We start from the raw sequence: 25,243 nt of genomic DNA, 5'->3' as shown, positions 1-25,243 counted from the left end.
GATAAAAGATATAAGATATAATAACTGTTTTAAGGTGTATCTGTTCTTTAAAGTTTAGGTCCAAGTTTGAGAATGGACATGGTTATCATAGGTCCTCACATGTGTAGGAATATAAGCTGCAGCGTGTGTGAGTGTGTGAGTGTTGGAGTTGTTGTTGGAGCTCCAGGCGGACAGGCTGAGTTCCGGTGAACTCTTCCCCGGGAGGGAGTGTTTCCATCTGGGGGAGAGAGAGGACGACCATCTGGCCCCTCCGGGTGCCTGTGGAGCTTCTGCTGCCCCGACAGTCCGCTCTCGGAAAGGCTCCTCTACACCCCACGCTGAATTCCCTTTCAGATCCAGAGCTGCTGTTCTGGAGGCAATCATGACCTCTAACCTCCGATGCTAGTGTTGAGGAGCAACCAAAGAAAAAACGGTCTAATTCTCTGGTCTTCAATGGAAAGTTGTCAAAGCTTCTCTCTTCTCTCGTTTCAGATTGTGTTGATCAGGTCTTAACACAACTTGAGGGGTTGGTCCACTTCATCACTCTGTTAAAGCTATTTGCACTGATTGTGATTGGAGCATTGAAGTTCTGAGTCAAATCAAGGCGACACTGTAGCTGTGGTTGGTTGTTTAGAGATCAACAGGTTCACTGTTTGTCTTCTTTATTCATGTAACATTGAGGATATGACTGCGTTTGAATTGGATTCATACTCTTTCCAGTAGCTTCAGTGTTTATGATCAGCTTCTGATCTCGGCTCAGAATCATGCAGTTTAGAAGTTTCCTTCGGTACCAAGTAGCTGATACTGTGTGTGTCTTTTCCGGCTTGTTGATTCTGTAACCTGCTGTTGATTGAATACAAAGTAAGGCTGCACGACAAAAAAATCATATTGCGATTATTTTGGCAGATATTGCCATTGCGATGTGTGATTTCCGTTGGAATGGGTGGTGCAATGTGAAACATTTTACCTTTCATCAAAAAAATTTCAGCCTTTGTGATTTGGATATTGCACTTGGCCATAGTGTGACTTTTATTATATTTGGATTAATTGTGAAGCCCTAATACAAAGTGTTCAGCTACATGTTTAGTGTTGCCTATTAATGAATGTTGCACCTTCCAATGTGTTGGAGAGGACTGGTAAAAGGCTGAAATGAAAATTACTTAAAATATCAGCTCCTTTGAATACATTTTCTGATATTGCCAATACTCACAATGCCTCATCAGTCTGGCTCTTATATATCTGTAACACTGACTGTGTGTGTGTGTGTGTGTGTGTGTGTGTGTGCGCTTTCAGGAGGGACCAGGGACATCGGTTCAGCTCTCACCAGGATGTGCATGAGGCACCGCAGCATCGAGGCCAAACTCCGCCAGTTCTCCATGTGAGTAGATCTGTGTGTGTGTGTGTGTGTGTGTGTGTGTGTGTGTGTGATATGAACAGGTGTAGCATCTCCTCCCAGCTCTCCATGGCAACCTGCTCCGCCTCCTGCTTCAGCTTTCCATCCTCCATCTTGCTCTCTCCCTCTTCGACTGCATTACTGAAAACAATGGTCCTGATCAATTTAAATATTATTATTGTTATTATGAGTTTAACTCGTCGATAAAATCATTTCACATGAATCTTTTCTATGTTTAAAGGACCTCTTCCTCCTCCTCCTCATACCTTCTTCTTTCTATTTTCCTCCCATTTGCCGCCTCCTGAGATGATTGTGTCTGTGTTCATTTGGATTTTACCTAATTTCCTCAGTCCTTCACATCTTCCTTCACTTCCTGCAGCGGAACCGTTCTTTCACCAACCATCCTTCTCTCCAGCAGCCAGGAAACATCACCCTGAGCTCCTCCTGTTTCTTTGTCTCCTTCTCCTCTCCTCCTGACCCAGCTCCTTCCTCGTCTTCCTCTCCATCTTCCTTTCTCTGCACGAGTCCATTAACTCTCCCAGTGTGGAGGGGGAAGAGTCAGTCACATTGAAATGAGAAGATGAGACGTCCAGCTGAGTTCGTAAACACACAGACTCGGTATAGCTGAGAGATGTAAACAGGCCACACACAGGAGTCACCCTGTGGTTAAATGAAGCCTCACATACAAACATCCATCTATTCTCCGCTGTATCCCAGACGCCCTCCACCCCAGTGTTGTCCTCCTCAGGGATCTGTGGGGAGATATTATCTCTATACGTTGTCTTCTGGATGTTTGTTCTCCTGCTCCAACACAATACCTGTGTCCCAGACTTCCCGGTTATGGCGGGGTTGCTGCTGCTCTGTTGCTAACCCTTAATATTATATTATCTAAACAATCCGAATCACAACACAGAAAAGGAGTAGAGGACAAATTTAAGACGGCTGAAAAACTCATTAATGAAGAAAACGTGTCGGGATCTGACTTCGAGGATAAAGCAGGTAACATCGACACCACTGAAAACATGGAAAACCCCTCCACTATGGACATCACGAAGGTTATAAAGTCAGTCAAACAATAGCTGTGTCCCAGTCCCGGTATATGAAGGTGTGGCCCTTTGTTGCCGCCGTACACCGCGAGGGCACATGTGCAAATGTTCCCCCAAGTTCCCTGTCGCTGGATCCTGGGCTCAGCGCCGCCCAAAACGATTGTGATTGGTTTAAAGAAGGTCAATGCAATGCAGTTTTTTCCCCTTTTTAGCAGCATGATAATTGTTTTGCAAAACACAGCACCACCCGTCCTGTCGAGGTCACGCTCCACTTTACTCTCACCTGACGATTAGACCCAGAGATACATGAACTCCTTCACAGAAACTCTCTCCTTACCAGGAGGGGGGGTCCACCACTCTCTGGTCTGCATGCTTTTAAATATAAGCTTTTTTGTTTTGTCACAAAGGAACTTCAACATTAATTGTGCCTGGTACTACACACAGACAGACAGGCAGACACACAGACAGACAGACACTCACTCACACACAGCTCTAACAGAGTGTGTTTGCGTGTGTGTTTCAGGGTGTTTCTGGACTGTCTGATCAACCCTCTACAGGAGCAGATGGAGGAGTGGAAGCGAGTGGCCAACACTCTGGACAAAGACCACGCCAAAGGTACAAACACACACACACACACACACACACACACACTCAAAGACACACACCCTCTCGAGTTGTGAGGACCAGACATAAATGTCCTCACTTCGATGGCTTTGAGCTCAGATTTAGACACACACCTATAGGCACTTGGGTTTGTGTGTCATATCTGTGTGAGATTGCAGAGAAGGGCTGTTTTTGTTGGCTCATGAAAAGTCGACGTTTTGGAGATTTGACTGAAAACAGCTGCAGTTCTCTGCAGTACACCTGCGCTCAGTTCTTCAGGTTCTTGGCAGGTAGGTCGTTCAAGCCTCTTGGAGAACCTGCCTCAGTTCTACTGTCTCTTCACGTGATCCCAGACTGACTCAAAGTGTTTAGACTCGTCGCCCTGCTGCAGACTGAATGTGGGACTGATCAGCCTCCTCCCTGAAGTGTCCGAACATCTAAAGTGCCTTCTTCACCTCTTGCACAGTGCTGTTTCTCTAGGTTTGTGTTTCTTTTGATGCTTGTCTTCATCTACCTGTACGTGTGTGTGTCCCTCACAGAGTATAAGAAGGCCCGTCAGGAGATCAAGAAGAGATCCTCAGACACTCTGAAGCTGCAGAAGAAAGCAAAGAAAGGTTCGTGAACTCTGATTGGTCACTTAGGGGGTTTTCACACCTGCGTTTTTTAGTCCGGTTAAACCGAACCCTGGTTCATTTTCCCCCTTGGTACGATTCGTTTGGGCAGGTGTGAAGACAGTTTTGCAGTCTTTTGGTGTTGACTATTACAATCGCACCAAGACCCTTTTGAGGAGGTGGTCTCCGTCCGTTCCCAAACGAACTCCAGAGCGGTTTGTTTTTGGTGTGAAAGAGTTCTGAACTCGACCCGACCCCACTAGCAGGTGAACTCACAAGTTTGAGCTCGACGTTTCCTGTAACCGTAATCCTGTGTTTACTTTCCTGCTCCAGCCAGACAATCTGACCAATAAGAGGAGTGAACGTTGTCACATGGTGTGTAATGATGCATTTTGGTTCACTTGCATTTTTCTCTGTGTGAAAACAAACCGAACCAAGGGTGAAAATGCTACAAGTTTACAAATTCATCAGCTGAATCGGACCAGAGCAAACAAACTTTAGGTGGGAAAACGCCCTTAGTGTTGTCTGGTTCTGTAACATAACATTTGTAGTAACACACTCTTCTGAGAGATGAACTGGGATGCTGGGAACAATTTAATATGACTCGCTTATAATTCAACAGTTGTTTTCATGGGATAATTAAATCTGTATTGTTATTTTTCAGGGTGTGGGAGGGGCGTGAGAAATTTAAAATTAAAATAATTTATTTTTCTTTTTTCATTCCTGCCTCGCCTTCTGATGGTGTCCCATCATGCTCTGCTCTGCCCAGCTGATGTATTTGGTAAGTTTACAGACACACACAGACAGTGGGGAGAGAATCAGACAGAAAGTTCTGGTGGTTTAGTTTCTGAATCTGTGACAGTCAGAAAACGCTTTCAACACTTTCCCTCCGTCAGATATCTGCTTTTTACATTCACGTCCCGCCCACGTTAGTCAACCGAAACGTGTTCCCGTGTTGTTTAGATGTTTGTGTGACTAAGAGAACCTGAAAGCCTGAAACACAACAAAGACCGGAGCTGCACTAAACAAGAGTCTTCAGAGAGGAGGTTTCCCTGGATTGTATTACAACACATGACACGACAATGTAACACAGCGTTACACAATCCAACCACAACAAATCAAAGCTGGGTAACTCACAGTAACACAGAACACTGACACGCAACAATCTTCAAAAACAGATTTCTATGAGACCCCCTGTTTAAATACATGATTAAATAAATACAATAAATCAAATAACACACAACACATTATATCATAGCGTAACATCTAGTACGCCATCCCATTATCTGAATCCGTTTGCGAAATGATGAATTGTTATATTAATCTAATTCATCCAAAAAATAAAATAAAATAATAATAATCCTGAGAGTCTCTGGTTCCAACTTTGCTGCTTTTCATTGTGAAGTGTAAGACTTTTGAAGACGTCACCTTGAACTTTAGGAAAATATTATGGGTCTTTTTTTTTTTTTTTTTTTTTTTTTTTTTTTTACTATTTTCTGACACTTTATAGACCAAACACTTTATCAAGACAGTAACTGTCCGATTAATCTATAATGGAAGTGTTTTCACTAAAGATACATCTTAAAACCTACCTATTTAAAAAAAAAATAATAATAATACTCAAAAAAATATAATATAAAAACATAGACCTATGTCTCTATTACATCTGTAAAAATGATCTGCATGTAAATGATAATTTTTTACTGTTGATTCACCTATCAATTCATCAGTTCATTACCTCTGCCAAGGACAATATGTTAGAGAGTACTGAACTGATATGCACCGAACTTGGTGGAGGAATGGCTCATGGGCCAGGGACAAACCCATTACATTTTGGGGCAGATCCAGATCATTTACTATGAGTTTGAATTTTTTCCTCTGGTGTATGTTGTTTGACACTGGCCTTGGCGGAGCTCTGTGCTCTCTGAATGCCCTGCTAGTTTTTCAGTTAATTGATTTATTGTCAGAAAAATGTCAGAAGAGTTAAATCTCTTGTTTTGTCTGAGCAGCAGTCCAACATCCAGAGACATTCAGTTTACAATAATATCAAACAGAGAAAAGCAGGAAATCCTTACATGAGCAGAGTGTTTGGATTCATCCATTATCTGAAGTGTTTTCTATGAATCTGCAAACTAACAAATTTACTGACACCTGGTTTAAACTATATCATAAGGCTCATGTAATGTTGGTAAGAAAGCATAACGTAGCATATAGTAGCATTACATGGCGACACACAGTAGGATAGTGTAACATGGTCTCAGACAGAATAATGTGTAAACCAGCTTTAAATGTGTCACATTTATCCATTATATTTAGAGTGGCAGACAGTTAGGAGGGGTTGTTGGGGGGTTGAGGAGGTCAGTGTCAGTGTCCCTGCTTTGCTTCTCCCACTGAGCTGCAGTGAACCACAAGTAAACACCAAAACAAGCCTTGTGCTCACAGAATAAGGAGTTCCAGTCTGAATCGCGGTACAAAAATGAGCCTTGTTATGACTGGAAACAAGCTTGTTGTTGCTGCTGACAAAGGAATCGATGGCTTCCAGCTTTGAATGGAGCCTTTAAGACTAAATAAACAGGACCCAGGATCGACCCCAGAGGAACCTCAGATGTGGTCGAGGCTGCCTCGGTCCTCAGTCTGTTATTAAAGCACGAGAGGAAACTCCCCCTGCACTGGTGTGGATGTCACGAGGGAATAAGAAGAGTTTCAGAGTGGGAAGATGGGAGGAGACGAGGGTGTTGGAATGAAATGAATGTAACAAGAGTGGGAGGGAAACCTAGAATGGATCTGGAATGAATTTAATGAGAGAGTGATGGAGGGAGGATGGGAGATGAAGAGAGAGGGACGAACGTTCACTTTGAGATTAGAGAAAAACTAAGAAGAGAGGGAATTTAATTTTATTTGCTCTTAGCTCATTAAGTGATCTGGCTCCTTCAACATCATGTAAACTGGAAATTGGGATTCAATTGGGAGTAGGGGATTAGAGAAACCTGATCCCATACTGGATTTCACCTGTTTAAAATCAATATCTTTGGTTGTGTATAAAATATCGCCATGACAACTGAGCAAATGGATGAATAAAGACAAAGCTATAAATCGTCATATTCAATAATTCTTCCATATTTACAATGACAATTTACAATTTTTTCAAGGTGTGATTGAAACTAAAACTGAACCTCTAAAAGTCTAAATGAGTCAGTTCTGACCATTGAAGCGATGGTTGTCTCACTACAGAGCCTGTCCTCTCACTGCGAGGGTTTAGTGTTCGATATCATTATATTAAATCCAGATCCAGGATCAGAATGCAATCACGGAATTCATATCCTTTCTAAGATCTTGTCTAGATCAAATTCATTTTCACAAGTAATTCAATTTAAAAAATGAACAAAACTCAAAGATCTCTGATCAGCTTTCGTTTTTTAAATGGTTTTGAGCAGCAGCTTAATTAAAGTTCACAACCTTTAACCTACAACCTGAAACTGTGATGAGCAGCAGCAGATATGAATTGATGATTAGTATGTAAATGACACAGTGAATAACAGCTGTAGGCTTCTTTAGTTTTCATACTACATGCTTCAGATATTTGAGGTTCTGAAGCAGCTGAGCTGTTAAATAGATAAAATAATAATAAAATTGTATTATCAGTGTTGTATTAACTTCAAATAATCCAGGCATGAAATGTGATAATGTGGATTTACAGTGACCAGATTACTACTGTGCATTTAAACGTACAAACTAAGAAAGAGGAGAGAGAAAAAGAGTAAGAAGAGGGGAATGCAGAGATAAAGGGAAAAAGAGAGACATCTTCTGCCCTCTGTATCATGACACTTTTGTGTGAAACTAGAAATTATATTTTCAACTCTTGAAGCAGCTCGGCCGCCTCTTTCCTCTCTGTATTACTGAAGCCTCTGCTGGGAAAACATAGACAGAGCTCTCTCCTGTCTGAACCCGGTCCTGGACCTGACTGGATGTTTATGTCTGTCCTGTGGTACAGAGGATGAGATTACAAAACCATTGGCAATCAGTAATGAAAATGATCAGTTAATTCCTTTCCAGATTTTCAAATGTGATGTGGTCACTTCTGCTCTGCAGAATTGTGTTCACTCTTTTCTGATGCTTCTTATTGTGAACAAATCCCATGTGTTAGTCCGTCTCTCGACACTTTCTGACCTCCCTACTCTGTCTCCTCCAAATCCATTGGTTTCTATTGATGATCTTTAAAAACAGCTCACAAATATATAGTTTTATTTTCAAAAAAGTACAACACTGCGTTTGTTGGGGACTATTTTCAGCAGTGGATTAATCGACATTTGGTGCTCAGGAGTAGGGTTGCCAACTTCTTTGTGAAGAAACTTCTCCAATCCACTTGTAGGCTGTAACTGGTTTGGTTTTACTTGACATTATATCATTCACAGCACTTTGAGGAGATAGCTAATAAATGAAATGACGCATTGATTTAATACAGGATGCGTTTTATTTTGAAATACGAGACAGGTGGCAAGGATTACTGTCCAGTGTAACAGCATGTTACTATGGGGAACATAAATAAAGATTACATCAGTCTAACATTGTATCAACAGAGTAAATGAACTACAAATTAATTATCTACATACAGAAACATGAAATCTGAGCTGTTATGAAACATCTCAGTGTTTCACAAGTGAAGCCGTGTGATTGATAATGTAGTTCTTTGTAATCAAAGGTTTTAAGATAATCAGTAACCCCTCTAATAATGTGTGTAATGTTTTTTAATTGGATGCCAGCAGTTGTTTGTTCCCAGGCGGGACATCCTGACATAGTTAACTCCTTTCATTCTTTAATGTGTGTTAATGGTTTGTTGGCAGCTCTGACTGTTGTTTGCTCTCTTTGTTCTGTTCATTAATTAAACGATTTCACAGCTGCTTAATGATCTGTCTGTGGTTCGCCATCTCCTCTCTGTCTTTCTGAGGTTACTATGATGAACTGGATTAAATTTCCTCATCATCACACACAAAGTGTCGGAGCTCAGGTCAACTTAAAGGAGCTATTTGTAAGTTTTTGCTATTGCTACGTAGCTAACGTTAGCATGAACAGCTGTTTACTTACCACTCTAGAAGAAATGTTGTGAGTTCAGCATCAAACTTCGTTCCTTTACTCACCAAGAGCTGGTGGAAAACAACCAGTGTTAACTCTTACATCCATCACATTTTCTCTTCTACTGAAGTTAGCATGCTAACCAGCTAGCTCTGGCCTATCTCATCACTTTCCATTAGCGACTCACTGTAGCCTCCAATTTGCCCTGAAGACGTAGTTCTGCTCGGAGGATGAGCGTTATAACTTGTAAACGCAACGATGGCTGAAGCTCAAGCGACCCTCACCACCACCTGCTCCCTGCAAGAAACCACGTTCAGCAGCAGAGAAAACTTACAAATAGCCTCTTTAAAGAAAAATACATGAGATAAAACTGACAATAAATGTTACATTTCATTTTTTTTTTTTTTGCTTTTCCTCTTTTAAATTGTTTTCTATTTTTGTCCTTTTTATTCAGCTACTCCTCGTTTTGTTCTCTTTGCTTTTTTTTCTAAAGCATTTTTTTTAACATTTTTGAAACACTGAATAATAAGGTATTTCTTCCTGTTTGAAAATGTGCCTGATGCTTGTGATTAAAGCTGATGAATTGATTAGTTGATTGGCACAAGATTAATCATTAAATGTTATAATTGATTTAACCTTTCCATTTTTCTCTGGTTTCAGATTCTCATATGTGAGAATTTGCTGCTTTTCTTTGTCACAAGTTACAGTGAACTGAATATCACAGGGTCATTTAAATGTATCACATTGGAAATGTTTAAAATTTTTCACTTTTCAACATATTCTGGACAAAACAGTCAATTTGAAAACAATCTCAGTCATCAAGAGATGAAAATAATTGTACATTTCAGCCCCAATTTGGAAGTAGCAGCTGATATTTTTAAATGTGTGTGTGTGTGTGTGTGTCCAGGTCGTGGTGACCTCCAGCCTCAGCTGGACAGTGCCATGCAGGACGTCAGTGATAAATACCTGCTGCTGGAGGAGACGGAGAAGCAGGCGGTGAGGAAGGCGCTGGTGGAGGAGAGGAGCCGCTTCTGCTGCTTCGTCTCTATGCTGAGGCCTGTCGTGGTCAGTGATGCGTCCGAGCTCTTTACACAGAAAAGACATGAATAAGAAAAACCAGGGGTCACAGATTGTTCAGAGTAACGTCACATCGACAAATAAGTACATAGAAAAAAACATCTGCCCCCTATTGGTTTGAAGAATGTGTGTTCAGTACATTTCAAAGCCTGTTGGTGTATGTGTGTGTGTGTCAGGAGGAGGAGATGTCCATGCTGGGGGAGATCACTCACCTCCAGACTCTGACAGACGACCTGAAGGCTCTAACTATGGACCCTCACAAGCTGCCGGCCTCCAGTGAGCAGGTACGACTGACTGAACACAGGGTTAGGGTTCCTGTTTGCTCACTGTCAAGCCCTGTTGTAAACCTGTTTCACTTTCTGTCTGTTGAGGTTAAAGAGATATGATTACAGATATGATTATGACAATAGTAGACTGACTGCAGATTCAGGCAATAATGAATATTTGTTGAAAATCGGTTTGAAAAGCTGAAAGTCTTTAGATTTTATTTTTTTATTTTTTTTGGCCGGCTCATATTCAGTCATCTCAGACTGTGTTGAGGGCGGAGATGTCGACTGTCAGTGTGTGCACAGACGCCATTTCCAACTGCTCGTCTACCTGGACAAATCAGATCTCTGATGTTTTTTGAGAACCATCCTGGTAGTTGCACCTTTCTTGTAAGCAACCATTTTCCAGAGCATCCCACATTTTCTACCTCTCAGCAGCTTGTTGCTTTCGTAAGTTCATGACAACAGTTTATAGGGTACAGGCGGTTGGGCTGAAAGCTTACAGAAGCTGAGATTCAGCTTTTTTTCTATACAAATCATTAAATGCACTTTTTCTGAAGGCTACTTCCTCTTTCTTCCTCTCCAGGTAATCGTAGACCTGAAGGGCTCAGACTGCACCTGGTCATATCAAACCCCGCCCTCATCGCCGAGCACCACCGTATCCAGGAAGTCCAGCATGTGCAGGTTGGTCACCATGGCTGCAGAAAACTGCCCACCTTCCCTACAAACCTCCACAACAAACTTGATACGTCTCTTTTATTATCCTGCCTCCCTGTGGTCCAGAGCTGGAACTGCAGCTTTTAACAGATCAATGAGTCATGTGTGATCAGGATTGGTTCATCAACGAAGAGATTGTTTGATTTTAGTGTCTTGTATTATCCTCTTCAGGCTCAGCAGGGGATTTCATCAGTGTCAGTGTGCTGACCCAGTTCCCAAACACTAGTATTGTAAAGCTGATTGTGGGCTCAGCATGAATCTGCTTGGGTCACAGATGTTCATGCAGGAACAACATGGTGGATTGTTAAAAAAAACTCAGTGAAAATGGTTTCTGAATGAATCTGTAATGAGAAATAGACCCTGTATTTGCAGAATCAAACTTTATTTCCCTCTATAATGTCTAGTTGTAAAGTGTGGATAGTCATAATATCATCTAAAACACTTGGCATACATCACTCCTGAGCTCGGCCTCGCTGGATTATTTTTCATATCGGCACATCTAAAGCTCATTAATCAATACATTATATCTTGTCTGTTTAACCCACAGTGTTAAAATGTCATGCTGTGGTTTTATGGGTTGTTATATCCTGCAGTAGGCGGCTGCTTTAGAGGTGCGTATGGTTAGAGTTAGGCTAGCTGTTTCCCCCTGATGCCCGTGTTTTTTCTAAGCTAAGCTAACCGGCTGCTGGATGTGGTCTTCAAGTTAATGGACCGACATGAGAATGGTGACTCTCAGCACTGCTCCCAAAATGTTGACCTACTTCAACGTAGCTTAATTTTTCTGAGGTGTAACTTGAGAACATGATGTGTCGACTGTAAAGCTGTGCAGCGACCTCAGGTTTATACAGTCCAAATATTTGTAACCCTTCGTCCGTCCTCTCTCCGTCCCACAGCAGCCTGAACAGCGTGAACAGCAGCGACTCTCGCTCCAGCGGCTCACACTGCCACTCCCCCACCTCCCATTTCCGGTACCGCGCCTCCTCCTCCTCCTCCTCCTCGGTGCTCCCACAGCAGACACCTGCCCGCCTGTCTTCAGTCTCCTCCCACGACTCGGGCTTCATTTCCCAGGATGCCTTCCAGTCCAAGTCCCCTTCACCCATGCCCCCGGAGACCTCGCAGGTAAGGAGCATGTGCAGAGGATGAAAACCTCACTGGGGCCCCCGAGGAGGAAAAACTTCACAGGTGGCAGAAACTAGTTGCTGGGCCCCTAATATACAGTTTAATATTTTCTTAGGCAGAAATCAATCAGTTGGTCGATTGAATAATTTTTTTTAAAGCAAAAATGCCAAAAATTCAGTTACCAGCTTCTCAAATGTGAATATTTGAAGTTTTATATCACAACAAACTCAACATCTTCAGGGTTTGGATGGTTGGTCTATTCAAATGTTAGTATGCTGTTTTTCTATTTCCTATTATAAAACGTACGCACATACACACACACACACATACACTGACCTCTTCATTATATTCTGATCCACCCTCCTTCAACCTATCAGGTCGCAGGATCCTCCCAGGTTGCTAGGTTACCATGTATTCATTAGCCTGATGCTGCTTGCGTGTGTGTGTGTGTTTTGCTGAGTCACCCCAGCTGCTACAGTGTAGGCTAGACAGATGCCAGACGCCAGCTAGACGCCATGCTCCCTTATTCTCTGCAGGGTTTCCTAAGCTGTGGTTCAGGGGCAGAGTGAGGACACAGGGAAGAAACTCTGGGCCACCCAAATTAGGGTTGAAGCTAATGATAATTTTCATTATTGATTAAATCGTCCTGTTTTGTGATTGGTACTTCTCTTAAATGTCAAAATTTGTCAGTGTTTGTTGACATCTACAGATTTCCACACAGACCGAAGCCCAGAGAAAGTTAATCTACAGTGATATGAATAAATAAAAAGCAGGAAATAATCACATTTGAGAAGATGGAACACGAAAACATGTGGCAAAGTTTGTTTCCAAAAATAAAATGAAAAAATCAAACAACTGTCAGAATAGCTGCTGATTAATTTTCCAGCTACTAATCAGCAGTTCAAACCCAAATTTCAAATAGTTTCTCACTGAACAAGAAGAAAAAAGGGAATTTTCATTTAAGAACAGTGTAAGATGTTTATTAAAAAGTCTAGTTTAGGTTTGTTTATCTAACAGTTTCATATATACATGCACATACAGGTGACATTCAGGAGCTCTCAATGTTCTGAGATGTTCAAAATGCTGCTACAGGCTCCCATGTGATTTTAACTTGACCTAAAACATCTTTAGATACAAATTTTTTTTAGGGTCAGAAAAAGAAAGAATCACACGGAGCTTGTGACACTGTCCGGACTGTTACTTATTATTCCCAGGCTGAGGAACCCGATCGAGCTGTTTGCCATCATCACCGTAGCTTAATAAACTTAATTTATGAAGCACCTTTCAAACACAAAATGTTGCTTAAAGTTACACAAAAACACGTTTGAAGGAGTGGGCTGACAGTTACTTTTATTGACATGGATGTTAATATACTCACTGCAGTTAAGTGAAATGTATAATGCTGTGTTAACATATATATTCAGGATCGCTGAATGAACACGGGTTTCTCTCATGTGATTAGACGTTATCACAGCCTTTAGCTCCTCTTCTTCATTCCACCTGCTGAACCTGCTTCTGCTTCATGTAACACTTCCTGTTCGTGCTGCTACAGCTGCTTGTTCTCTTTGTGATTCATGCTGATACTTGTTAATTTCTCTGCTCTTCCTCTTGTCGCTGTGCTGGACTGATTCATGTTTTTATCACTAACCTCTGTCACATTTCCTCTGCTGTTTTCTGTCTGGTTTTGTTTTAATCTGTTGTCTTGGCTTCTGTCTGTGCTTCCTGCAAACTGCTCTGTGTGTATGTGTGTGTGTGTTTATGTGTGTGCGTGTGTGTCTGGCTGTGCTGCAGTCCTGTGTCTCTCCTTTACCCTCTCAGTCTGTCAATGAGGAGCCTTCCTCTTCCTCCTCTTCCACTTCCTCACCCTTACACCCTGAGCCCCGCTCTGCGACACAACAGGTGAACATCTACATGAACAACACACACACACACACACACACACACACACACACACACACACACACACACACACACACACACACACACTTGAGTGAAGCTTTTTTTGGTGATTGTTTTACATTTCCCTTGTTACCCGTTTGTGTCATTTTGTGTTGAAGGTGCTGCATGGAGCTTTTAAGCATTTATATTTTATTCTCAGAATAATATCAACTGCTCGATATAATGGAAGAGCTTGCCCTTACCTTTGCTATAACACGAAGGAGCTAGGGTTTGGGTTCGACGCTAGTTTGTAAAATCCACTTGAATCTATGCCCTGAAAAGTTCAGACACATTCACAAGTAACTAAATAATTCAAACTCAAAGATCTGAAACCCTCTTGTTGACAACGTGTAGCTACAACCTAAAAAATTAAATGTTTGTATAAAATAATAGCAGATACAGCCTGATCACATTTAAACCTTATGTTTCACCAGCTTTCACGCCACTTAAACAGTTAAAATATCCAGTTTAACATAAATTTTAACTGATATAACCTGCCAATGATGATGTTGGTCATTTCAACCAGAGAGTTAAAAAATATAAACAAGTGATTAAATGTTCAATAAGAGATGTGTTAACATCAAAACTTAACAAATCTGCGTGTTTTGCCAAACTGAAACTGGTCGTGTGTTTCCTTTACTTTCAGTGTTTTCACACCATTGGGGTCAGAGTTTAGGCTACGATTAGGTGTCACAGAGGTCACTGGTTGAGGTTGGGGTGTGTAGAGTCTAAGCTTCTCAGAAAATGAGTGGTTGCAGTAAGGGATGCCTTTGGGCCCAGGTTGAGGTAAGAGGAAACACAAATCAATGCAGAAACAAACTTGGACACGACCCCAGATTCAAAGCTAAACCGTACTCATAAAACAAACTGAAAGCACACTTCTGTTGTAAACGATTGCTGAGCTCCTCGTGGAAAATGTAGCACCTTTGTTTTCACATCATCAACAGTCATAACCATCGTCTTTAATTTTGTTTTTCTGCCTCTCCCCCATCCACTCACCCTCAGTTGGCAAATGGTTTTGACCATCATGCTGCCCTCTGTCTGCACGGAGTGGTACTGCAGGCCCAGGACACCCACCTCCACCCTCCATACTTCACCTACTCCTCCACCACCACCACAACCACCACCACCTCTCCCATCTCCTCGCCCTCCTATTCGTCCGTCTCTCCCACGTGGCCGTGGTCTCATTCAGGCTCCGGCCAATCAGGAGAGTTCCCTCCCCTCAGCCCCTCTGGGCTCGGAATGATCCCGTCATCCAGAATCCCGTCCTGGAAGGTTTGATCCTCGTTCTCCCCGATGTCGTCCTCCTTTTCCTACAATTTATCCTTTTATCATCTATGCTTTGTTTCTCGTGTCCTCTCACTTTACCCTGACAGTCTTTCTTTCTTCTGAATTTTCTTTTTCTTTCTTTGCTACACTTGAAAATAAACACTACAAGCATACATTTCATTAGTCCGCCATGTTGTGTAATTTCCACATCAGTCTATCAGCTTCATAACCACAACAAGCAGACATTAAAGCAAGTGACACTAAGGACACTTTACACTACGCCTCAGTTCTCCCTCAACCAGCTCTCTACTGTGAAAACGTGGCTCTTAATTTTTGCCTTAATTTTGTAATTTTGGTAATTTTATTTTTGTGATGATGTGGTCAGATTCAGGCTGCAGCTTGTGTTTTGTCCTTAAAAACAAGTTGACTGACTCATAAGGTAATTTACAGAACATTAATTGAATCCTAATTTTTGCTGCTAATTGGACAGTACAAATTATTATGACCACAATTAGATTATACTGAACCATCCTGAGATATATATTTGTCATTAGGCTTTTAATTTTATAAAATAAATTATTAATCAAATCATTGTAAAAAAAATAATTCAAACTGATCGGTAGCGAAAATCTTGCATCTTTTGCATCAAGTTTTTCACAATTTTTACTGTGTATAGTTGGCATGTTGTTTCAGCCTTAACAAGCCTGTAAGTTGTAGTGTTTTACCATTTAATTCATAAAATTTCAAAATTCCCAATCAATCCCATCAAATATTACAAAACACAAATTAGCCAAAATGTGAAAAAGATCAAAGTTCTTCAGTTTATAAAGCGAGGTGTAATTGAATGAAGTGTAAAACTGTGTTGCTTTGGCTCATGTCTCTCTGTGTAGGACTGGGCCAAACCAGGCCCATATGACCAGCCAATGGTCAACACCCTGAAGAGGAGCAAGGAGAGGAGAGAGACTACAGATCCCAGCAGCCACCAGAGCGCTGATGTCACCACACCAGGGGCGGAGCCACAAGGGGTCAAAGGAAGCCACTCTGTGACATCACCCAAGGTCAGATGGTGTTTTTAAAAAGAAAATAAAACTTTTTTATTTGGTTTATTTTGCTGAAGTCCTGTAAACACAGGTCATGTGACTCACTGGCAGCTTTTTAAATCAACAGAGCTTTGGTAACATGTTCATTCTGACAGAGATTCAAAACAAATCCAAACAGATAGTGGAGTGACATTTCAGGCCAACTGTCAACTAACTAAGAAACACTAATTAACAAAGTCTCTGCATCTGTGTGTGTTGACTCTGGCAGGAGGACAGGGAGGCCCATGAGGAGCTGGCCAGAGCGCTGGCCCGAGGCCTCCAGCTGGACATCCACGGCTCCAGCCGAGACTCGCTGCAGGGCTCCAGCGGCTACAGCAGCCAGACCAACACACCCTGCTGCTCAGAGGACACCATCCCCTCACAAGGTACACACACACACACACACACACACACACACACACACACACACACACACACACACGACACAGGACACAGGACACAGGACACAGGACACAGGAGACAGGACAGGTAGTAGTAGCTAGTCCATGCTCATGCATATAAATGCATCACACTGAAGCAGTTGGCAGTGAAGGATGTGTTGTTGTTGCTAGGCAACTGGATAATTTGGCTGTCTGTCACTTGTCTGCCGGTCAGTCAATCCCCACAGACTCCCAGCTTCAAAACCACTCTTCAGAAACCTATAGGTGATGTCACAGAGGCTGTGTCCATCTTTATATACAGTCTATGGTGCAAACCTGCTGAAGGTGGCACAAATTGGAAATGTTTCCTTCTCCGGGGACTGGAGGAAAATAATAAAGGCTGCATAAGTCGCGAGTTAGGTACAGCTAACTTATATACAGTTGGGTCGTTGGGGTACATTGTGTGGGATACATAAACAAATTAGCGCAAATACAGCAAGGAAAATATTTAGTGAAATTTCTTCTTCACATGCAAATGTGAGGTAGCCTGGCAAATAAACACAGGGCACACAGAGCAGTGCATCAAAAAAAGACCCAAATCATTGGAACAAAGGCTTTGTCCACTGTGACAAACAGCTACTCTTCTCTTACACCGTGTCTACACGACAGTTGGTAGCGCTCAGAACCAAACACAAACACCAAACACTATAGTTAGGCGTAAAAAAATGGGAACAGCCATATTGAAAGTAGAAGCGTATATGTTCCGTCAGACGTGCACGACTCAAACATGTGGCTGAAACGCCTCCAGTGTAGATGCCATTAGATGTGTTGTTGTACTGAACTTAATAATAATCAAGAGTATTGAGTAAAATAGTTTTCTGTTCCCCACAGTATCAGACTGTGACTATTACACTGTGGGCGTGGACCAGGACAGCGAGCAGCAGCAGTCGTCAGACTTCGATAAATCCTCCACCATCCCCAGAAACAGTGACATCAGCCAGTCATACCGCCGCATGTTTCAGTCCAAACGCCCTGCTTCCACTGCTGGCCTGCCCTCCAACCCCTCTGCTATAATCACCCCCGGAGTAGCCACCATCCGACGGACACCGTCCTCCAAACCTAACCTTCGGCGGCCCTCCGGGGGCCTCAGCCTAGGTCCCATCCCTATCAAGCCCCCCATGATCCCAGTCAAGACCCCCACTGTGCCTGAACATCCTGGCTTCCCCAGCAGAGCAATGTCAGAGGACGGCAACACATCAAGGACCCCGCTCAGTCCCCCCACCACCCCATTGTCACCAGGCAACAGTGTGCTGTTGTCGCCAAAGACCAGCCCCTTTGACACTCGGCACCTGTGCGAAGGGTCAGATCCTCCAACCCCACCACCGCAGCCCGGTGGGCGGGTGTCAGAGTGGGAGCGCCGGCCTCTCCCAGAGCTCCTGGAGGAGACAGAATATGGCGAGGTGGAGGACTTTCTGGTGGCTATCCGACGAGGCGTCAAGCTCAAGAAGACGATGACCAATGACCGATCAGCGCCAATTATTCACTGAGAGGAGCGGGGCTGGTTTGACTCACGCCATTTTGCGTCCCTGGCTGAATTTCAGTAAATATACTCATGAAGGGGCACAAAATGGTTACTGCTAACGTGTAATGCTAAGTAAAGGCAAATGGGAACTGACAGCAAATGAACACCAAGAGGAAGTTGCCCGGAGACTCTGATCAAGAATCGGTTTGGAAATGTCCCCAAAAATTGTGTACGGAAAATTTCATTTTGGTGTCACAAGTTCATTTCAGCAATGTTAATCAATGTTAATCTTGACTGAAAGGTAAGAACTCTGCACCTTCACTGTTTGGCCAAAGAGTCGTTATTAATTAAATTATGGATATTTCATTTTGGACCAAAGAAAGCTCCCACAAGTGGGATATGATCTGATGTCTTCTCTAAACTGATACTAAAGGAAGACCCTCAAACTACTGTCTGTAAAAGGCAGAACTTTCTTGTTTGAAAATGACAAATCTGAAACAAAATGAATTATCCATCATCAAGTATCAGTTGGAGAGTCGACTTGTTTAGGCCAAGAATTTCTCCACAGCGCCACATTTTGTTGCTTTGGAGAATAACTGAAGCATTTCTCCCTTTAAATAGAAACCTGTCAGTATTGCACTTGACTAATCCCAGTTAAATTCCCCTCTGAGGTTAGTACTGGGAACACTGGCGCTGATCTGAGATCATTTCCTCAGGGCAACTTCAGTATCTAAGAGAAAAGGTGTGACAGGTCATCCTCGTCAAATATAAGCGGGATGTACAAGGTCGTTCTTGTAGCAGAACTGATAACTAAATGTTATGTTACTACACAATGTAATGGGTGTAGTAACGGGAAGAAGATGATGATGATGATAGATGAAGAAGAGAGAAATTCTCAAAGAGATAAACGTGAGCTGGTAGGAGTGATGGAGTATTTTCAAAAGATCAAATCATTATTTGTATGTACATATTTATATTTTGATGTGTTTGTATGTTTTGTCCGTCCCTTTACATCCCTGTAGTCTCCCATTTTCTCTCAAGGTGCCAAAAGCCTGTGTGCTGAATTTAACTGAAATGTTCTCTATTTAATTGACATTATGCTGGATTTTTTTTTTTTAATGTAAAAACATAGATAGGGTGTCTGATAGAGAATAAAGACAGCCTGAAAGAAAAATCAGGCTTCTATGGAACTGAAAAAGTATTTGTATATGTAGGCTAGAATAATGAAGAGTGGCATGTAACCAGTCGCATAGCAACTAAGGATTTTTTTGTTGTTACAGCCTTTACTACCACATACAGTAGATTGACCTGCATGTTCTTAAAGTTTGCCCCAGCATTAACAATCTTTGTGACTCTTAAATTAGATTCATAAGTCAGTGAAGCCCATAACGTCCCTGCAGTGGTTGTAAACGCTGTCAGCATTAGCGGAGCACTATCAGTGGATACCTGTAACTTGCTAGATTGAGTCTAGTGTTAACTGTACCAAACAAAACAATGTCCTGTCTTCGATTCTTTTGAACTGAAAATCAAAGATAGTGTAGGGACTGTTTGATAGTGGGACAGTATTTGGCTTTAACTATTGTATTTTTCTATTTTCTGTGAAGCACCTAAACAACAAATCAAAACAATGGAAAACTAAACCAATAATCGCTATTACAACTACAGTTAAGAACCATTACAGACGGCCTCCAAACACCTCTGTCCCTGTTCGTTGTTCTTCTTTTAACCTACCAGCTATGTAGCAACTGTGCACTGTGTTTTAGCATACACTCAAAGTCCATGGTAGCAATAGAAATTGTTACTACAGGTTCCCTTGTTACTACTTAGCTGTAGTAATCGGAGTGATGTGGATCAGTGTACGGGTCTGTTGTAGTGAAGCCTGTGTTCTGGAAGTGAGCTATATTTAGTCGGCACAGATGTAAACAGTTGTGGACTTGTAGGGCTTGAACTATTTTTGTGAAGCTACAGCTGAGTCAGCGCTTCAGTGCTGGGACAGTGTACTACAGTTACAGTATTTTCATTCTGTCAGATACACTCGCTGATTCGGCTATAGTGTCCAACAGTGTCCCCTGATGGGCGCACTACTAAATATCAAGGGAAGCACATTTAAGGTAAAAAGCACCATTTAACTTTTACATTGTTTTTGTAGACTAATTTTCATGTTTGAATAAAATTGGTCATTTAAACATAAGGACGCCAATTAAAAGTTAACAAAACAAAATAAGGTTAGGTCAATGTACACTCTACTACTTAACATTTATAAATAATTTGAAGGGGAACAACCTAAAGAATGAATCTCATTGACTGCATTACATTTCATTAAGTAAAGTAAACAACACTGGATTGACTGAAAAGATAGATATGTGTCTTCGCCAGGGATTAACTGTATATAGTCTGAACCTCAACAGCTGAATTAATTAAAAGGTAATAAGAAAAACTTTAAAACAACTAGTAAACCAAAATAATTTCTTGAACTATGCCTCAAAACTTCTTTGGTAAAATACAAAATGCACTGATGCACTCACAAGTCAATTATAACAATATATCTGCCTTGTTAAAGAGCTTTTGGACCTTTCCTAAGGCTATGTTAAATTTAAGCTAATATCTGTATATGTGGTGTTCTTATAACATTACTGTGCAATTTGCTTGTGCTATGTTTTACAAGAAGAATAATGTATAATGTGACTCAGTAGTTACAAACTCTGTAACCAGTTCACCAAAACTGGTGAATAGAGCCCTTGAGTAAGACACTGAAATATGCTCAGATTTGAGATAAAATTAAAATCCAGAGACATTTAGTTCACTGTCCCAGTACTACACATGCAAATGTAAAATGGAGACTGATCCGAGTAGACCACTAGACAGTGTACATTTTCTAGGAGGACGACAGGTGCACAATATCCTAAAAGGTATATAATCTGGTCTGGAGTCCAGCTTTCTGTAGTCCTAAACTGTTTGTGCTTACTAGCCATCAAACAGCAACTGTCCAGTATATTATTATAAACAGTGTTTTTCAGGTGGTTTAATACACCCTCTGGCAGCCATGTTGGAAGTCCTTAGCGCTTTGACTGCAAATATTATGACTAATTAGATTCCTTAATGTGCAATTTGGTCATCTCAACAAGATTCGAAAGACATTTTACAATTTCACAAATTAGGTTTTATGTTGTTGGCCTAAAATCAGTATAAAAAGAAAGATATTTCAGTTAGCCTTTATTAGCCAAATCCATTGGGTAGACGAAGAAATTGGTCATTTCTGAGTTTGATGTTTTAGTGTTTTGTTAGCTGATTTACTGTTAGCTTAATATCTACATTTTAAATTCATGTACTTTGGACACTATGTACACTAATGTACAGTTCTTAAGCTAGCAGTGTAGCACAAGTTTGAAAAAGTTACTGAATATTTACAACAAGGCTTTTAAGCTGGGCCTCCAGTATGGCGCCAGATGAGGCTAATACATCAGATCTACAACCTGACTGAACATCCACCGTTAGCTGTGGTTCAACAGACTGTTACGACAGGACACAAGCAGGCTCTGCTACGTACTAATATTCATGTGTAACCGCAACAAATATATAAACCTGTAATAGCTTGTGATTACTAAATGTCAAATAGCCTGATGAGGTAAAAATCTCTAACTTGTATTAGCAGGTGGTTAGCATAACGAGCTGAAATGCACAAAACTCCCCTGTTGCTACTTAGATACTGTTAATAGAGTCACCACAAGTCAAATTATTTATGTATTTATTCATTTAAAACCATTTTATTTGTGGTTTTTCCACGTTTTTATTCTCCAAACTGTACTGTTGAGCATATAAAACCTATTAACAAATGTATTTAATATGCATGTTGTCTTTTTTTTCTTTTAGTTAAAGATCTAATAGACTTTTTTCTACTGGAACTACTCCCCCCCTCTCAGTTGGTCTCTACTGGACCAGACTGCATTTTAGATACCACCCATCATCCGCTCTGTTTTCCTTCAGGGATCATTGATGTTTCATATTTTATGTGACAGCAGTTTGACACGTCTGTATGATGACTGAAGCCTGTCTGCTTTCTATCTGTTTTCACTCTGTTCATTTCGCCTTGCAGGTTAACGAATACAGTCATGTAGCTGATGCGATAACAAGCGTATGAAGCCGAAGGTTCGAGCCTGTGAAGACTCTGTAAATGTGTGTGTTATCAATGATCTGAGTGATGCTCACACACACACTGAGGATTAGAAAAGTGATTACACGGAATCACATCTTAGTAACAGAAGATCCAGAAAATCATTCGCTCAGTTATTTCAAATTACAGTATATTTTTCACGGTGCATCTGGTCAGAAAAATCATCTTAGTCTAGATGCAAGTTAGATTAAAAATCCCTTTTCAAGTCCTCATTGTGTGTCCAGGCCAATTTTGTCCCTGAGCTGTAAGTAACAGCAGCTGTCAGTGTGTTCCCGCCCTTCAACGTTTAGCCTTTCATTTGACACATGTTGCCAAATTTCTTACAGTGCATAAAGAACACTCTGGGTTGGATTTTTACTTTTGTTTGTATGATATTCTTACTTCAGGTGCTCTTCTACAATGGTTTCCCTAATGCATTTTGTTCAATATTACCAGTTTGGTTTAAACTGTCACTTTCTCTCAAGGTAAATGTTAGAAATAGATAAAAATCACATTTGTAATCACATTTAAAAACAGTTATCCACCTTTCTCCATAGCAGGAATCTGATGCTTTTAGTGAGGAAAATCTATTTTTGGAAAGAAGTTTATGCCTAACCCAGGACTGTTATACTATGTGTATCATGGTCCTAGATTTTCCAACTCCCAGATCCTTGACTTTAGTTGGTCAGGTCAGATCACAACATGTTTTTGTAGAGGAATGTTGAAAATAGAAACTCACCAGATAGTAGGTCGTCTTCTTAGTATCTATAAAGGTTGGGGAAAACAATGTTGAATGAGTGCAGTCACAAAAACATCTGGCTTTATGAGGAGACCTTTCTCAGTCTGACAGATTTTTTTGTTACTTCATACTGTTTGACAATGTTTCTGTCCACCTTTAAGATTGCTTAACATCCAATGTGTTCACATTTAGAAGTTATAAGTGACTGAAATGTCCAGGGTTAACTTTGATGGACATCTACGACCATGATCAGGTTCTTGATCAGGGCTTTTAGCCGCGACGACTTATCAAGGCAGAGAGCCTCGTAGAGTTAGAGCTATAACTGTACAAATCACTAACAGCCTCCACTCTTCCTGGTTAGATTGAGGAATTGGGAAATAATTTGAGACAAAGAAGAAGAAATATAGTGTTAACACTACAATGTGCACATGGTGCTCTTTAGTATTGAATTGATTGTCCCTCTGAAAAATATGTTTTTCTAATTTGCGGCCAAAATGTTTGAAAATTAAAATCAGAAACAGGAAAAAACAATTAAACTTACCCAGCTAATTCTGATATTATTAAAAATTCATCATTAATTAATGGAACAGAAATATCTTGTAATAAAATATTACAGCTGATATGCTATAAAATATAATTAAATTAAAATTAGAATATAATTAAATATCCCTCTAATTATTCCTAATCTTTGAAAAACTGATATTTGAGAGAAAAGAATTTGGAGAATGAAAACATTTTACATTTGGAAATCAACACTGATTAACTACATTCATGACTGATGCTTAATGATTTTGTGACTTTTAGCTGAAACACTAATAATAAATATTCTTTTGTCTTATTTTATTAAAATGGCTCGTGAAGGAAAAATTTTTATCTGTCAGATCAGACGATGTAATTTTCCCGCCACACGTAACAGTTGCAGCTAAGAGGACGACAAACTTCATCGCCATATTGTCCTGTAGATTTTTCATGATTCTTGCTAATAAAAAAATACCAGATAACCAGTTGATCCATTAGCAGGTTTTATTACATTTTTAAACATTTAAGAGGGAAACTTTTTTTTTTTTTTTTTAATTACTGGGCCGACCTATTTCTTCACCTCTGGCTCTTGTACATTTTGTTTTCAGTTCCTGAATACTAACTGTCTCCTATTTTCTATGTATAAAAGCTGTTTTGGCTAAATAATAAAATCGTAGCATACGATGTGCATCTGATGATGAGGGGAACGTGTGGTTTGCTTTTTCTTTCTTTCTCTTTCCACGGCGCTGATTTGTATTTTAGATCAAAGTTTAAGTGTGAAGTTACATTTAAATTCATGAGACTAAAGCAGGAAGTGTTTGACTGTGAGCTCAGAGGGGGATTAGTGAAACAGACGACTTCTAAAACTTTAGTCCTACTTTTCTGTGCAAGAAATCTGCATTGTCCCCTGTAATATGAAGTACATTATTGACAGCACATTATTTTATGTTTTTATATTCTAAACTAAAACCTGCTGCACTACAGAACAGAATGATTATTAAGGTCTTTACTGCTCTGTATCACAAAAAGGCAAAACATCTGCAGTGTTCAAGACTTGAAACTCAGTTGAAACAAATTGAAAACAGAAAGAAAAATCAGTCTGTCTTCCGGATTAAACATCCCAGCAAATTCTGAGATTCTGTAAAATATTTGGACAACTAAAGTCAAGTCAGATTATCCTCATGTGAGTGAATTCAACTATTGTCAGATGGACATAAATGTCACAATTACAATCAAGAGAAATAGAAAAACTGAATTAAATTCTTGAACATTTCTGCATATTCCTCTATGTAAGGTGTGGATTGTTTTTGAATAGTTAATAACAATTAAACGCAGTGAGAAATATTAATATAATATGGCCAAGTGCAATATCCAAATGTGTCACAACAAACCATAAATGAAGGGTTGTGCTGCTACAGAGATGCCCTGGCCTACAAATTATATTCTCCAGATATAAAGGACAAGCTCGAACAACAATTACCTCATCATTTTTATACTTTTTTTTTTTTTTTTGTGAAAATGAAACGCAAAAATTACATACCCACTAAAATCGTGACTCATTTTGCGATCACAATATCTGCGACCAAAATAATCACAATAAATTTTTTTTTTCTTTTTTGCATATGGCTCAGTCCCATTATTGAAACTATCAAAACTCTTGTATCATATCAGCACTGGCATAACCGACAACGTCACTGAATGTGAGTCTATAGCTGACTGGAACAGCACACAATCTGACCTTAGAGCTGCCTCAGCCTTCCTCAGTC

The 25,243-nt window shown here is 40.6% G+C and overlaps 1 protein-coding gene across 2 annotated transcripts in view; it reads left to right on the top strand.

Annotated features, from left to right (window-relative positions):
- The window catches only part of LOC111665681 (MTSS I-BAR domain containing 1), a 59,628-nt gene extending 35,456 nt beyond the window's left edge, over window positions 1-24,172 (top strand). The window contains exons 4-16 of one of the 2 annotated variants that reach the window (XM_087177846.1): window positions 1,273-1,357; window positions 2,942-3,033; window positions 3,561-3,635; window positions 4,402-4,413; window positions 9,610-9,767; window positions 9,956-10,063; window positions 10,632-10,729; window positions 11,656-11,881; window positions 13,673-13,780; window positions 14,825-15,094; window positions 15,979-16,146; window positions 16,397-16,553; window positions 17,439-24,172. In XM_087177846.1, the coding sequence (XP_087033972.1) occupies window positions 1,273-1,357; window positions 2,942-3,033; window positions 3,561-3,635; window positions 4,402-4,413; window positions 9,610-9,767; window positions 9,956-10,063; window positions 10,632-10,729; window positions 11,656-11,881; window positions 13,673-13,780; window positions 14,825-15,094; window positions 15,979-16,146; window positions 16,397-16,553; window positions 17,439-18,094 (2,213 nt within the window). In that variant the 3' untranslated portion in view covers window positions 18,095-24,172. The remainder of the gene's footprint in view (window positions 1-1,272; window positions 1,358-2,941; window positions 3,034-3,560; window positions 3,636-4,401; window positions 4,414-9,609; window positions 9,768-9,955; window positions 10,064-10,631; window positions 10,730-11,655; window positions 11,882-13,672; window positions 13,781-14,824; window positions 15,095-15,978; window positions 16,147-16,396; window positions 16,554-17,438) is intronic. The other variant, XM_023420756.2, reaches the window with a different exon arrangement.
- The last annotated feature ends 1,071 nt before the right edge of the window (window positions 24,173-25,243 follow it).

This window comes from Seriola lalandi, unplaced genomic scaffold (genome assembly GCF_002814215.2).
Source record: "Seriola lalandi dorsalis isolate HSWRI2012SDOR001 ecotype SW California unplaced genomic scaffold, Sedor1 jcf7180002054657, whole genome shotgun sequence".
Lineage (NCBI taxonomy): Eukaryota > Metazoa > Chordata > Actinopteri > Carangiformes > Carangidae > Seriola > Seriola lalandi.
This window is presented reverse-complemented; position numbering and strand designations above follow the sequence as displayed.